This window comes from Hibiscus syriacus, unplaced genomic scaffold (assembly GCF_006381635.1).
Source record: "Hibiscus syriacus cultivar Baekdansim isolate YM2019G1 unplaced genomic scaffold, ASM638163v2 tig00003041_pilon, whole genome shotgun sequence".
Classification (NCBI taxonomy): Eukaryota; Viridiplantae; Streptophyta; class Magnoliopsida; order Malvales; family Malvaceae; genus Hibiscus; species Hibiscus syriacus.
In genome coordinates this window covers 9859735-9876220 of record NW_024061960.1, presented here as the reverse complement: position 1 = coordinate 9876220, position 16486 = coordinate 9859735, and the positions used below count along the sequence as shown (strand labels likewise).

Genomic DNA, 16486 nt, shown 5'->3' with positions numbered 1-16486 from the left:
GACTGCTAAATTGCCCTCTTTGTAGACGACAAATGCAAGCTGTATCATCAAACCGATGAAATGAATATTAAATTCATATACCTCACATTAACACAAATGCATAAACGTATTCTTAATATTTGGTTAAATTACAAGTTATATCTTATAAAATATTAGTATTTATAAATTAGTCTCTAAAATTACACCTAAATTCATAATAATCCAAAATTTAATGGATATTTAACTAGGCAGGAGGATGCGGGGCGGGTACTCTTTTGCCATTCCTACTAATCTATTAGGCAGCAACACTAGTTTGTTTACCATTTTCTTTTTCATAAATAAATACAAATATCAAGGTGTAATAATTAATTATTGGTCTTATTTTGATTTTAATTTTCGCTCTACTTTACGGAAAATTTAAGAAGTGTATCTCTCTTACGTTAGTTTATAAGACTAGGTATTCAAGCTAGTCTATTATTGGCAACTTTGTTAAAGTTTATCTTTAAATAATTGGTGAGAGAATCAGTAATTTGATCATTTGTATAAAAAAATTAATAAAAAATAACTGTTCAACTATTTATATATAATAAATTAGCTTTTTCTAATTTAAATTGAAGGGTATTTTATTCTTATACTAATCTAAATCTTTACACTAATTTAAATTTTAAGGATGGACTTGAAGGGTGTTTTATTCTTACAAGTATTTAAAATTTTGGGATTTCACCCCCCAATATATATGTATAGTTGAAAGGTTGATGGCAGTTTTGGTTAGTGCGGCAGCCACAGCGGCAACAATCCTTGCAATTCAAGTGGCGGCAACCGCCAACCTTAAACACCGCCACAGCACAGCCGACCTCAGAATATTGAATACGGTTAACATCTTGTTTAAGCAGCAGCTACCTGATTTCCAACAAGATTGAGCGTGTAGTAATTAAAAAAGGGTGGCATGCATAAGGAAAGTGCGAGAGACAAGATCACAAGTTGGTTGGAAGAAGTCAGAAGGGTTTGTGTAAGAATAAAGCACCCTTCAAGTCAACTCTCTCTCATTCATTGCTGCGCTTCAACTCATCAGACATGTAAGCATGGGGCAACACTCTTCACCGGCTGCATTGCCTTCCCCTTGGGGTTGCTTATTTTGCTTTTCAACATTTTTTTATACAGTTGACTTCTTCTCCATCTTCATTTCCCAACAATATATATATATATATACACACAGACGCTGACTCTGCTCTTCGGTCAAGTCACGGATGGGACCAGTCAACTTCACTATAAGATAACATCAGATAAGATTTACTTTTTTTTTATAGTTAAAGATGATAATTTTCCATGAAAGTTGATGAAGTTCTTTATCAAATATATATAAATCAAGTTTAACATAAACTCAGGTGAATGAAATATCATATTGTTCTTAAATACTGTAAACTATATGTTGCCATTCATATCCATGGATATAAACAGATGCATTCATTGCTACATTCTGCCTATGCGCCAGTCTCAATTGATCCCACCGAAATGGCACTCCCCCTAGATTTAGGGTGGAGGGGAAAAAGAAGAAGAGAAATCGTAATTAATTATCTTAAATTACTTTTTTTTTAAATTAATAAAAGTTAAATTATTTTTTAAGTTAATTACCGATATATGATCTATAGATCGATCAAATTTACATAACCAGTGTAAAACAACTAAATCAGAGGGGAAGTAACCTTATGGGGACCATTCCGTGAACCTGAAAAATAATAAAAAATTTAAACGCTGTAATATTTATTAGCATTTAGTTGCCTCTGTCATTGCATTTACCTTCAGAATTCAATATGAGCAGCTAGTTTTGTCTTCTATAATTACAGAAGTGAGCTTTTCACTGCAACAAAAAACAAAGCCAAAACGCCCCCTTATGCTCTTCTTTCTCACATGCACATCATATAATTTTGCACAACACCCATGTCATTAATGTCTTCAACTGTTATTCCCTTCATATCCGTTTCATAACTCATGTCAAGATTTAAAATTATCCGACTTAATAATATCGTCTATCGTCTTTAACATTTGAATTTGTGTTTTTTAATAATTTAAGATGATTATAAGATAATATTTGTTCATAATATTTCTTAACTATTGATGGCGCACACACATCATACATATACAGCTGTTAGAACCTAGACACTCAAGGGAGAACAATAATCTTGTTTAAATACCAATTTTATTTACATAGAAAGAGAGGGAGAGAGAGATAAAGTGTGAGCTAGGTAGGTTGCTAGAATGGTGTGACTTAACCTCCTAACCAACTGCTAGATAAATACATTCATGCTCCTTGGGTTTTCTCTTAATGCATTCTTACATTGGATCACAACAGCCACTAGAGTTGAGTTCCCAACATGGCAGGGCATTGAAGCAGGCCATTGAACATGGTCGGTTCCTGAATCAACTTGCATTTTTTGTCTCTCTTTTCATTAATGATTCCTTTGAAACCTCACGTTCTAACCGCCCAAGTTGTGTTGTCCAAGGTAATTAGGTACGAAAGCCATAATAATCTGTAACAAACTACAATATTAACAGAAATATTAATTTTCATTAACAGTAAGTGTACAAACTACAAAGCAGAAATCTGCAACAAACGCGTTGTTTTCCTGGAACTAAATATTAAAGAATGAAGATCATACATATCATCCGTCTCTAATTCGCTGTTAGACCCTTGTCAAAGGGTCAGTCAGAAGAAGAAAAGCGGGTACCCCCCACGGATATTCATTCAACGGTAAGATCGAAGAATGGCGCCACAAAAAGTGCATACAATAGCCTTCCAAGATTTCCAGTAGAAGGGGACGTAGCAAAACCGGGTACGAGTTTTCATATCGGCTACACTGGCCCCTCCACCGCACCTCGAGCAGAACCCTGCCGCCGGCTTACTTTTGCTCATTTCCTTTGTCTGATCAACCAGAAAACAGAAACATACCATGATTTTGTCTTCTTCCTCTTCTCTTGTTTTTAGCTTCTCCGACCAGAATGTATAATTCTTTTGAACAACAGTGGGCTGTAATAGTTAACACTTGGCTGTTAATGATTAAAGGAAGTTACAGGGCGCAGATATATATAGGTGAGAGAGGGGAGGGTTAAAGGCCGATCAACTTTGGGTGTTTGAATTTGACTATTTCATTCAGGAGTATGGGCAAAAAGTAGCTCGATGTTTAAGTGTTACCAGTAGGCCTGTGCAGGTGTAGTGTAGGTGGATTTGAACCGTACACGTATAGAGATGGAAGAGATAGGGTGAGGTTGTAGGCGTAGTAAGCAATAACTAATTGGTTGAGGCAACGGATGATTTGTCTTTGCTGATTTTAAGGTCATTCGTATTCGAATAAAAATCTTATGTCCCGAAAATATGCTCCTAACTGTGCCCCGCCAATACTTTTATGACACGTGTCTTAATTTAATTTTACAGTAAACGGCATTGGTTTCTATTTAGATTTATTACAACCGTCGTCAACTTTTTCTTAAGACAAAACAAAGTAAACGGCTGCGACAAGAATTCTTGGAACAAATCAGTTTGGAAGTTTAGATTACTGTTTAAAAGCATTTTGTTTATTTGGGAAATATAGTCGAATAGTATTCTCATTAAATAAGAAACTAAGAGATATGCATATTAAAATCCATGAAACCAGAGTGTTTAAAATTGAGGAACTGGAGTTCATGTTGATTGCAAAAATATGGAGTTTGAGTTCCATACAACAGTATATAACTACGGGATTTAAAAATTATAGCGAATGCTATGCCAGAGTCTTGCCTACCTTTCTTCACAACCGTAATAGCCAAAAGATTGGTATCTTCCTGGTTGATTGCCAAATATCCTATCAACAACAAAAGTTTATCTTTGACTGAAGTTAAGGCCCACATCACTAGTCGTTATGGACCTTCACATCAATACTATAAAATATCATATTAATATTGTAACGGTTAACGATGAATATTATTTATCAAAGGGTTACATTGAGTTTTTTTTTTAAGTTTAAGGGTCACTGAGTGTAAAAATAATTCAAAGGCCATATCAATTTCCCCCGAAAAGTATAATGGCCTCAAGTACCCTTTTATCTTTTAATAACAATAGATGGTGATCGTAATTTAACAGGTAATTGTTAATTAAGATAATAACATGTCTTTATTTTTAATATTTTTTTTTGGTAATGAATGGAAACTAACTGTTGAAGTAATATTCTAAGACTAGGCCAACGCCATTCAATTATATTTGCCTAATATTTTAACTATGATTATCTCCATATAAATCTTCCTGTAAAATACTCTGCACCCTTTCCAGCGGGTTGGAAAACTCTAGACATTCTTGATTTGTCATATCTGCTAATTTTGCTAAGCAATCTGCTGCTCTATTTCCTTCTCTAGGGACATGTTCGAATCTTACAGTCCAATCCTCCTTCAAGAATAGCATTATGTGTTGCACCATTGTTATCCAAGTCTGTCCGTTCTCTGCTGCTTTGATGGTCTTTATGGCTTCCAAGCTATCCACTTCTATAATTACCTTAATTTCTGCTTCTAGGACTGAACAGGTACTTATGAATTTAGTGAACCCCATCATCCATGCTCTTTCATGGTTTCTAATGATTCCCCCGCACGATGCTCTTCCTGTTCTCATATCTCTGGCTCCATCCGAATTAATTTTCAACCTACCTTCAGGTGGTCGCTTCCAATATATTAATCTTACTATTTGTTGAGTGTGGGCTCCCCTTAAATGTTCTTTTGATTCTATTGCTTTACATGTATTTACCCAAAGGTATCTGCTTCGCTCCAACATCGTTCTTCTGTCTTCTGGAGGTGTGTCAAAAGCTATGGAGTTCCTATGTAACCATATATTCCATACTATTGTTGGTAAAATAGACTGCAAAACTACACGGTTAGCACTGACTAGAAATATAAACAGTAATTAAAAGGAGCAGATTCGTAAATCATGTTATGGTATAACCACCGTCTTAGAAACGAATTCGTCTCGATGTGTGTAATCGCTGCAATAGGCGGACCGCCCCCCGAGGTTATCACGGTCGCTCCGAATTCCGTACACCCGAAATCGGAGTGGACTGCCGGTGGTGTTGCTCTTCTTATCAGAAAGCACACACAGATAATATTTAGAAAACACTTGGAGAGTGAATTCTGAATGTTGAGAGTGTGTTGAGAAACTGAATATAGCTCTCTATTTATAGGCTAGAAATAGTATTAAAATCGTCCATAAAATTTCAGGATTAAATCTCTTCTTTTGTAACAGCTGAAACGTCTAGATAAACCTGACTCAAAAATAGTCCATGTTCATTGCATCATTATTCAGCTGTTATAACTCCCGAAATTATATCATGTAACCCCTGGAATTAAATCAAACAACTCCTATAACTTCTGATATTAACAGCTTGTCCCCTTTGTACAAAGCTGAAAATCAGTCTAGATACATTTTAACGTTTTTGATTTAATTTAGAAAAAACTGTTTAATTTCTAATAACTCTCATAAATCAGCTGTTGCCATTTAAATTTAAACAATCCTCAACAGCCTATAAATATCAGTTGAAATCTCTAACCACGACTACGAGCCGAGACGAGATGAGACGGACGGCGGCGGCGGCGATGCACGAGAGTCCCTTTGTTCTATTTCACTTAACAAGGAACTGGGAAATCCAAACCATAAATACCCATTCTCAATAATATTTTCAATACTACGTGGGATTGAACATTACCAACTACTATTGCCCCGAACATTATGTCCCAATGTTCCACCGCTCCTACAAATTCTCGTGGTTTACCGAGATTTAAGCTTCGCCATGAAGATGTCTCCATTTCTAGAAAATCCTGTAGCTTTTCTTTTTTGACAACTGCCGACCAGATTGTCACTGCCGAGGGACATGTACGCAGTAAATGATTTGTGTCTTCCACTGGCGCAAAGCATACCGGGCAGCTACTATTTCCTGTGATGCGTCGACTCTTCCTTTCCGCATTTGTCATTACTCGATTCTTTCCTTCAGTATGTTGTTTTCGGGTTTCATATGCTGATTTCACAGAAAAGAGACGATCCTCTCTTGGACTCCATCCTATTTTGTCATTTTCAAGCTGCTGCGTTGGTCCTTTTTTTGCTGCTATTTTCAAAAGTATATCCGTTGGCAGCATGTGCTCAAACCGAGGCCAAATCCAGTTTCCTGCTTCATCAGCCATGTCTGCGACAGTGGTTCGTTGCAATCCAATAGCTCATGCCGTAAGGTATTTTTAATATTATTATTTCATTATGATAAAATTTAAAAAAAAAATAATTAATTTCTTTAAAAAAATCAACAAAAATATAATAAATATTAGAAAACATTCTAAAAATCACTAATAATATTTTTATAGTTATAGACGTTATGTTTTATAATAAGTCGTGTGAATTTAAAAAGAATTCACGACCGAAATACTCACAGTAACCGTAATAACATTTGTTATACCCGCAATCGTGATAAACAAACGCGACAAAAAAATATAATTGGAAAATTAATTTAAATCTCTGTTTGTACTGGCGTGTAATTTTAATTCTTATTTTTTTAAATAATTTTATACAAAAAATTTAAAACATATATTTAATTTGATTTTTAAAAAACTTAAATAAAATTTCAATGATAAATTAATACTCATAAATTTAACTAATTAATAATTTTTATTCGACCCAGGTCAATCTAATAATCACATCTAATAATTTTAAATATACTCAAATAAAGATATGATATTTTAAAAAATAATTTCAAATGAAACTGTCATTTAAACAAATTCAAAAACATTAAATCATTATTTAAAAATACTTACAGACATTATATTCTTATTTAAGTATAAAGAAAAAACTTGAAGGGCTTACATAATATGGAGAGCCAGTACTGCATTTCACAAGGTATTTGCATTGGGAAATATGAATGCGAAAAGGGCGGGTGAATTTTAACAGCTTCAAAAGTACCAATAAGGAGCCTTAAAAAGAAGTCAATTTGATGAAGCTCTTCTTCGTTAAACGCGGTAGCTGCTCTTTGGCTTGTTTAAATCCCGAAAACTCCATCAAATACCCATCGGATATATATTTCCAAATCCTCCAATTTTGCAGGTCAGCTCAACTGTTCCCTGCAATGCATCTCTTAAACACTCTACATGTTCCTACCCAAACAACCCCTTCCAATAAACCATTACTATATGCTTCCCTATTGCAAACTTGCACAAATGTTCAAGCTTTCCTTCACGGGCTTCAATTCCATGCCCACGTGATTAAATCTGGTCTCGAGACGGATCGTTTTGTGGGTAATAGTTTGCTTGCTCTGTATTTTAAGTTGGGTCCTGATTTAAGAGATACTCGGAGAGTTTTCGATGGTTTGTTTGTTAAAGATGTTATTTCGTGGACTTCAATGGTTTCTGGGTATATTAAAGCGGGTAAACCTGAGTGTTCCCTTGAATTGTTTTCGGAAATGGTGGGTTTGGGAGTTGAGCCGAATGCCTTCACCATATCTTCTATAATCAAGGTGTGTTCGATTCTTGGGAAGTCGAGGCTGGGATGGTGCTTACATGGGGTGGTTATAAAAAGTGGTTTTGACTCAAATCGTGTGGTTTCGTGTGCGTTGATTGATTTTTATGGGAGGAATTGGCAGCCGAATGAAGCGTGCCAGTTGTTCGATGAATTGCCTGACCCGGATGCTATTTGTTGGACTTCTATTATTTCTGCTCTCACGAGGAACGATTTGCATGCAGAAGCATTGCGGTTCTTTTATTTTATGCAAAGGAATAATGGGTTGAGCCCTGATGGATTTACATTCGGGACGGTATTGACAGCTTGTGGGAATTTAGGGAGGTCGAGACAAGGGAAGCAAGTGCATGCTAAGGTCATTACCTATGGACTTTGTGGAAATGTGGTTGTTGAGAGCAGTCTTCTCGACATGTACGGAAAGTGTCGACTGGTTGATGAGTCTTGGCGCGTTTTCCATAGGATGTCGAAAAGGAATTCAGTTTCTTGGTCTGCATTGCTTGGTGTTTACTGTCACAATAAAGACTACGAATCTGTCATTAGAGTATTCAGGGAAATGGATGAATCTGATCTCTATTGTTTTGGAACTATTCTCCGTGCGTGTGCAGGTTTGGCCGCTGTAAGACAAGGGAAAGAAATTCACTGCCAGTATGTGAGAAGGGGTGGTTGGAGAGATGTTGTTGTAGAGTCGGCCTTAGTCGATCTCTACGCAAAATGTGGTTGTATTGATTTTGCACATCAGATCTTTGTGCAGATGTCTAATAGAAATCTGATAACATGGAACTCGATGATCTACGGGTTTGCTCAGAATGGAAGAGGTGAGGAAGCTCTAAGTATATTTGATGAGATGATCAAGGAGGGCATTAAGCCTGACCATATTAGTTTCATCGGTGTTCTTTTTGCTTGCAGTCATTCTGGCTTGGTAGATCAAGGCCGACATTATTTTAACTTAATGACCGGTGAATACGGGATTAAACCCGGAATCGAACATTACAATTGCATGGTTGACCTCTTGGGTCGCGCTGAATTACTTGAAGAAGCTGAAAACTTGATAGAGAGTGCATGGTGTAGAGATGATTCATCCGTTTGGGCTGTTCTTCTTGGCTCTTGCACAACCAGTGCAAGTTCCAGTACCGCAGAGCGGATTGGTCAGAAAATGATTGAACTAGATCCCGACAATCATATGAATTACGTTCTCCTAGCGAATACTTATAGAGCAGTTGGAAGATGGAACGATGCTATAAAGGTTAGGAAGCTAATGGAAGACAGAGGAGTGAAGAAGATTAAGGGCACAAGCTGGGTTGAGACAACCAGTAAAATGGATTCTTACCTTGATGTGGCTGGTACGGATATGCCTTGAAGATAACAATGTTCTGTGCTCAAGGGATCTCATCCCATGGTGAGAACTAATCAGTGCGGGTCAATTTAAACTGGTTCAAAGTTCATGAAATCGGGAATGTATTTGTCCAACATTTTTGACAGCTGCTGTTCCTCCAATTGAGTTCTTGAAGATTTAGTCTCCATTTGGATGCAAAAGTTGTCACTGTGCAGTGCGTTTAGACATCAAAAAATCTGAATCCACTTTTCGTCTGCGTTATCCGGTTATTATTATTCGAATCTAAATTCAAATTAAATATTATCAATCGAATACCCGAATCTGTCAAAGCAAAATTCAAAATTTTATATCACATAACGATATCCGCTAAAATTAAAATCATGGGCAATACTTATGTTTCAAATGATCTATTCCAGAATATGAGCATATGTTGTTCACAAATGATCTATTCAAGGAAAAACAAAATGAAATGGGAACAAAATCATAAATCATAATTAGTAACAAAATAAATAGTGTATCATGAAACAAATGGTTAGCATATCTATGTCTTCATTACATGATTTTAATGAACAATAGAATGATTAAAAAGTAACATACCCGAAAATTTCACTGTTCCTAGTCACAGCAATGGGATTCCTACATGACGACCTTAATAACTCCTCTTTCGCAAGAGCTTAGGATCAAGCTTGGTTGCACGATAGTAGGAGTATTCACTTGCTGCCCCTTTAACAATGGATGTATTTTCTCCGATCAACGTCTGACGGATCAAATTACTGCGACTTCCTTTCATAACCTAATTCATCAGGTTTATTGCCTAATACAAGTCAGTCTCCAATTGATTCGTTACTCGGACGCTCCCTGCGTATGATGTCCAATAGATCTTGAACGACTTCAGACATCGGTGGCCTGAATTCCGGTTCAGACTGCAAAATGAAATCGTGGTTAGACAGGAACACATAAATAATACTTGTACTATGAGGAAGAGAATGCCACAGTCCAAATTACATATGCTTATATAGCATATAGTTATGTGTGTGCACAAACACAGATAACATATTAACGATGCTATTCTCACCTGGACACATCGAGAAATGATATCGGCAAAGCGTGACAACGCTTTAGCAGGATATTCTCCATTGAGAGATGGGTCAACCATTCTAGATAACGCTTCGATATCATGGAGCTGTGGGACTGCCCATCTCACTAGAAATTGTTCACCTCTACTCCTATTCCTGAATAACATTTTCAACAAAATCAAATTAACCAGATTATCTCAAGTGGACACTAAATGATAACTTCAGCAAGGTTTCACCATTTACCTGTCATACGATTTCCTGCCAGTTAAGAGCTCCAACATAAATACACCAAAACTGTAGACATCACTCTGAGAAGTATAAATTCCAGACTCAAATTCTGGCGCTCCATAACCATAAATTGATTGTAGTTGTCCTGACAACTGAAAGTGGACCAGTTTTAGGTAAAGAAATGTTAGTATAAAGGTCAGCCACACTTTTTACTAATGCTATTAGGCGTTTTAACAGTAAAGTTTCCTCTCCCAGATATAGGGGCACCAGACAATTGAAAACTGTTAAACAATACTTCAGACTCACTGCTGTTTAACAATATTTCCGAGTCAGGCAAATTATTTTCCTCAAAATTATTTTACCCAGAAAATTGTTGTCATCTTTTTTTTTCGTTCAACTAATTAATAAGAATATGAAAACTATAGAGAAGCCAATTAAAGTTTTAAGCTTTACCAATTTATCATGTTCAAGAAGTCAACAATAAGATGATGACAAGCTCAAACCTACCTGACTTACAGAACCCGATGCTATTAATGGAGCCAAACCACAATCAGAGACTCGCACATCGAGATCATCGTCGAGTAGAACATTGGCAGACTTGAAATTTCTGTGTACAATAGGTGGCTGGCAAGCCTCATGCATATACCTTTTCATATAAAACAAGAAAATTAGGACTGAAATAGTGTGCACTAAAAATGAATAGTGTTTGTGTCTCAAGCAGGAAGAAACCATGAACGTATATCTGTTTAGTTATGTCAATATGAATATCTAAGAAATGCACGTGTTTTTTTCTTCTCCTATTTCTTGATGAAAATTGACAGGTACCTAAAAATGCAATTTTTTTCTGTCCAGCATAAAGCTAATTGGAACTGAAAGGTCACTTGCAAAAAGAAAAAAAGATTCATCACAGAACCTCCCAACTGCAGTTTTCACTGCTACCTTTTGACCTGACATAAATACTTTATTTTACACCCCATTATTAACTTAGATTTATTGTTTTTACAGTTTTAGTCTCCATAAACAAGCGCAGTTAGCTCTAACCAGCTTCAATTTCTTAATGTAACTCCTTAATAGCATCATGCTCAAGCATTTGCACAATGTAACTGATTATACCTGAATCTACCTATACAAAGACTCCAACCACAGAAGCAACCAATTGAAATTCTAAAGCTGGACATACTAGAATAGAAAGAAACAACGCCAGACCACTTACTCTAAGGCTCTAGCAGCTCCAAGAGCCATCCGAACACGGGCATTCCATGAAAGCTTCTTTCTAAACTCATCATCAGAGTGCAGCGCATCCTGCAGTGATCCATTGCTGCAATACTCATAGATCAAAAGCTTTTGACCATGCTCTGCACAGTAACCCATGAGCCTGACAATATTCACATGCTGGATTCGATCAATATTTTCTACCAGTTCAATAAATTCATCATCCTTTTGATGACTTGCAACTCTCTTCTCCAGTTTCTTGATGGAAAGCAGCTACAAATGCGTACAAGAAAATCATGCATCAGAATCTGAAGGTGCTTGATTCATTTATACCATTTAAAAGGTCTTTATAAGCTATAGCACCATGCCCAAGTGCAACTTGTGCATACATGCAGATGTGTAAAACAGGGTTAAGCAAATGAAGGAGCTGGGATGAAAAGTTGGAATTAGAATTTATAAAACTGACTAGCAATAGGTTATGATGCCTCAGATCTATATTTACCAGCTCATGTTAACTCGAAAGGTGTTAGGTCTATCATCGTAATTTTTATCATCCAATAGCAAGCCTATGACACAATAAATTCTTGGAGAAAACTAATTAATGGGACCATGCTTCTAACGAAATCAAATCAGTTTAAAATCAACAATTCTACCTTCCCATCCGGAAGTTCTGCCCTATAGACACTTCCAAGCATGCCACCCCCTAAAAGATTTTCTTGAGAAAAGCTATTCGTATATTGCTGAAGGGCTGCAATGGTGAAAGATTTCGCAAATGTAGATGTCTTTGGAGTTTTGGCAGAAGGCCTTGCAGTTACTTCATCAGGCACAATGGGTTTCACAATGACCTTCTCAGAAAGTTGTACAGGACGGGGTGGGGGTGGAGGAGGTGGTGGTGGTGGTGGTGGAGGGGGCTCCATCATCATCATATCGAAGCTAGTCATCCTACTCATGTCTATCTCATGGTCAAGTCTCTTTGGCGTTGTGCCTATCCTTTCCACATTTCTTTCTTCCTTGTTCTGTGGCTTTGCTAGCGCCCCCATGCTTCCCCTCTCTATTTGATTACCTCCCACTGGTCTTGTAACTGCCTCTTTCGGGCCTGTTCATAAAGTTTCAAAAACTATTAGTGCTCAAGTGATTGAAACCGGACAATAATAGCAAACAGTCTATTATCCAAATTGAAAATGAGTAAAAGCAAAGTCATTTGCCTTTCTCTGTTTGACTGGTTGTGGTGGGCAAGGATCCATCCCCAACAAGGCTCTCCCGGTTTCCTCTATATGCTCCTACTTGACGCCGTTTGAAAGCCCCACCAGCATCTTCCCTTCTTCGTCTACACTTTGGCATAAAAAGCAGAAGTGCTAACGCTAATATTATAAACAACAAAACACCTGCAATTGATATCCACACCACCCTTTTAGTAGTAAAGACATTCTTCTTCACTGTAGAAGTAGATCCCTCGGACGCAGAAGGCCCGTCGGCATGTTTCCCGGGTGTTTGATCAGATGTTGGTGTTTGACCAGAAGTTGGTACTTCAGAACGTGGAGGCGAACGCGGTGGTGCTAATGGTGATGTGGGAGTGGGACCAGGCAATGGAGCAACAGTGGAATTAAATGGGTTCCCATCGTTCCTGTGAAGAGAATTTGAACATAAAAAACATACAAGTAACATGAAGAAGTATACAAACAGTAAAATTGATTTTGTATGCGTATATATGGAAAGAAGCTCTTAAGAAAATGCAGGGCAAAATCCATCAACAAACGAAGATTAGATTTTGTTTATAAGCTATACAAAAATTTGGAGACTTTTTATGTTAATCAAATTCGGATGAGTGCAGAAATAAATATGCTCAGTTTTTTTTATTTTGTAACTTTTTCTTATATTTGATTACATACTTCATACCAAAAGCATGAGAGATTAAACAATATAAAATGTCAAAAGGAATGTTGATAAAGGTGCATAGATCCATCATCCAGATTTTAAAATTTTAAAATAATTGCTCTTATTGGTATTTCTCAAATGATAAGTAAGCTTACAAACATAGCTAGCGTCAGTATCTATGGCATTGGATGTGCACCAAACAAGAACTTTAATAATGTGTGCTTGCTTAAAATTGGCAACTAAAGATTAAACTCTTCAAAGGTAATGATAGTACAGGGCTTACTTGAAGCTTGGGATGCTCAGCATCTTCGCAGGAATGGGTCCGTTGAATAGGTTATTCTCTATGTTCCTGTCCAGAAGAGAATGAAGAATGTTAGCCAAGATTCCTCCAAGAAGCTTCTAAAACCATTCAAAACTGGTTCTTGTAACTTAAAAGAATTTAGTAAGAAACATTGATTCTAAAAATGCAAATGGAAGGGTAGAGAAAAGTACAAATCTCTTAGGGGAAGATCTTGTAAAACATCTAGCGTCCCAGACAGATGATTGGCCTGCAAACGTCTGCCAACTGAGACAGTTAGCTTTCTTGTTCATTCAGTTAACATTACCATTCTGAAAGGAGAACTCACAGAGTGGTTAGACTAGCCAAATTTTCCATTGATGGTGGCAGAGGTCCACTCAAATTGTTATTGGACAAATCCCTGTAAAGGAAGAATACGCCAATTATGAATCCATAAAAAGAACCAGGAAGTTAATTAAATTGGAATCCAGGACCTACAGATTGATCAATCCAGAAAGGGACTGAAAGGCATCTGGTATCTCTCCACTCAATTGGTTGTCGTTCAATGACCTGACAGCACAAATGAGTAAAAGTTCAGAATATATCCTGTTTCAAAGTAAAATCAGGTAGGCATTATCTCAGGAAAGGTAAAAACTTACATGGCTGTCAACATAGTCAAAGAAGTTAGTGAATCCGGGATGCTTCCAGTGAACTTATTGTCTGAAAGAAAACTGCCAAATTTAAAGAATGTTATGCAGTTGCTACAAGAAAAGATATGAAATCATGTGAGAATAAAACATACAAGTTTTGCATGGCAACAGGCAAATTGGATGGAATATTTCCTCCGATCTGGTTGTTGCTTAGATATCTGAAACAAGAAAATTTACAAAAATCAATGACATCGTCCCAACCATCGGACAGAAATAGTATCGTGTAGACGTCTAGTGTTCCAAAACATATCATACTGCAGAAACCGATAAGGTGACATCAAATGTTGGCCAGTAACAGCTGAAGGCAAGAAATTGGTTAGTAAGTAAAGAGAAAAACAAGACTTACATTGCCTTGATAGAAGCAAACATTCCTAGGTTGTCACCCAGTTCACCACCCAAATTAGCACCATTTAGAACTCTGCAAAAAACCGGCCGTCACATTAGAGAAGTAAATATCAGCAATACTGCAGAACTTTTATTAATCTAAAAAGTCAAAGAAGGGGGCATCCTACATGCTAATTATGTCTGAACCGTTACATTGTACGCCTTGCCATGCTTCACCACAAGGGTCTCCGCCGGAAGCAACCCATCCAGGGAGTAAGGGAGAGCCCAATGCAGCATATAAGCTATTAATCGCAGCAACTAATTTGAGCAAAAACAATGCATACAATTAGATATACATAGCTCCACATGATAGCTAGAAAGCATCATAAGAATTTGAATGAACCAAAAACGCAAACAGTAGAGCATCAAAAAATGTCGAAGCGAGAAGAGAAAAATCCCAGCTAAAGGCTTCATTCCTAGCAGAGAATACATGGGAACAGCTAAAAAGAGTAAAATTTTATGAAATTCAAAACATGTTCAGCATTCCAGCTATTTGACTTAGTCAAACCAGCTTTCGACAATGAAATAACCCATGTTCCATATCATTCATTTTCTTCCATTTTCCCACATTTTCTCAGTAACCAAACAGACAAAACCAAAAGATGAAAAAAAGAAAATGCTGCAAGATTAGCTTTACCGTCACTAGGATTGGTGAGTCCCAACGAAATCCTAGCTGCACAGATCAGCACAAACCCCAAAATGATGTTTAAATCCTTCCATTCCATACCAGATCTCGCACTACCCATTAATCTCTGAACTCAACTCCAAAAAGTACTCCAATTTCCAAATCTTTCCTTCACACCATTAATCACATAACAACAAACTCCCAATCTGAAAAAAAAAACAGAGATAATAAGTCAGTGATCTAAACTCAGACTGGTCTTAACAAAAAAAACTAGACTACTTTTTAAAAACAAATTAAAAAAAACTAAAAAAGAATCTAATTCGTATCCACTGTATAAAAGGCTCAAAAACATAAATACAATAAATATCTAAACGTATATGTAACAATATTAGTATACTTCAAATCATAAAAAAAAGGAAAATGAAAAGAATAAGCACCGAAGGAACTCATCGGGGGAAAATAAGAGGCAGAAAGTTTTAGATAAACGTTGAAGGCGAAATCACAAGTAAGTTTGGCCAATAAGGAAGAGAAAAAATGGGAAAGAACTTTCAGTCACAAAAGTTGATTTTATATTATATGTTTAAAAAAAAGTAAATATTGAAGTGAGAACTTAGGTGCTAAGGTTCCCACTTCCATGAATAAGTGGATGAAAAAAAGAAGATAATATATATAATGGAAAATAATGGCAGAAAAAAAGAGAGAAAAGTTACTGACCCAAAATGTGGAAAAAGGGGCATCAGAATTCAGAGGTTTTCTATATGAATCTATTTCCTTTTTTTATCTTTTTAATTTGTTTTATTTATAAAAAAAATGAGAAAATTAATACCAAACAGAAAGACCAGTGACGATGTGCGTGCTACTCATGTTCATCCCATCTTCTTGTTGTCTACCGTCTTCGCTATCGTTAAAAACGGAAACCGGACACGCGCTTCGAGACGCGCGTGATTGGTCGGAAACATGGTTTTTGCTGAGGTGTATCTATCTTTTTTTGTTAGAAACAGAAAACAAATTAAACAGATTTTTAGGCAGCCGGTGGGCGTCGTGTTTTACTATTATTTCTTCTCTCCGACTGACCTATCGGAACTGAACAGTGAACTCAACTCAAGGTTTTATCGGCAATGTAATTATTACAACTTCTCTTCATTAAAAGAAACAATGTGTTCTCTTAGTATATTTAAAACTAAAATAGAAACATAACGCTTCACTAATTTAATTAATTACTATTAATAAAGGACAAAAATGTTAAGTGGAGTTTGATTGTTAAAATGTAAGCATTCAAA

General features: G+C 36.5%; 3 protein-coding genes across 5 annotated transcripts; 1 reads left to right on the top strand and 2 right to left on the bottom strand.

The window, feature by feature from the left end:
- Positions 1–2667: 2667 nt before the first annotated feature.
- Positions 2668–2963, bottom strand: LOC120167270. The gene has a single exon (XM_039176343.1). It carries the CDS (start codon positions 2927–2929, stop codon positions 2723–2725), a length of 207 nt encoding a protein of 68 aa, XP_039032274.1. The 5' UTR covers positions 2930–2963; the 3' UTR covers positions 2668–2722.
- Positions 2964–6965: 4002 nt separating this feature from the next.
- Positions 6966–8945, top strand: LOC120172512 (pentatricopeptide repeat-containing protein At1g03540-like). The gene has a single exon (XM_039179963.1). The coding sequence runs from the start codon at positions 6966–6968 to the stop codon at positions 8841–8843; it is 1878 nt and encodes a 625-aa protein (XP_039035894.1). The 3' UTR covers positions 8844–8945.
- A 635-nt stretch (positions 8946–9580) lies between these two features.
- On the bottom strand, positions 9581–16009 carry LOC120172489 (protein STRUBBELIG-RECEPTOR FAMILY 3-like). 3 transcript variants are annotated; one of them, XM_039179949.1, is made up of 17 exons: positions 15921–16009; positions 15219–15412; positions 14710–14839; positions 14544–14615; positions 14290–14355; positions 14147–14218; positions 13986–14057; positions 13837–13908; positions 13703–13768; positions 13494–13559; positions 12541–12959; positions 11989–12431; positions 11337–11608; positions 10631–10769; positions 10139–10275; positions 9895–10051; positions 9581–9742 (listed from the first exon to the last, which is right to left on the bottom strand). In XM_039179949.1, exons 2-17 carry the CDS (start codon positions 15325–15327, stop codon positions 9644–9646), a joined length of 2391 nt encoding a protein of 796 aa, XP_039035880.1. In that variant the 5' UTR covers positions 15328–15412; positions 15921–16009; the 3' UTR covers positions 9581–9643. The 3 variants fall into 3 exon arrangements, with proteins under 3 accessions (XP_039035880.1, XP_039035875.1, XP_039035885.1); XM_039179944.1 differs by lacking the exon at positions 15921–16009 and having other exon boundaries at positions 15219–15463; XM_039179954.1 differs by lacking the exons at positions 14544–14615; positions 14710–14839; positions 15219–15412; positions 15921–16009 and having other exon boundaries at positions 14147–14207.
- Between the last annotated feature and the right edge of the window lie 477 nt (positions 16010–16486).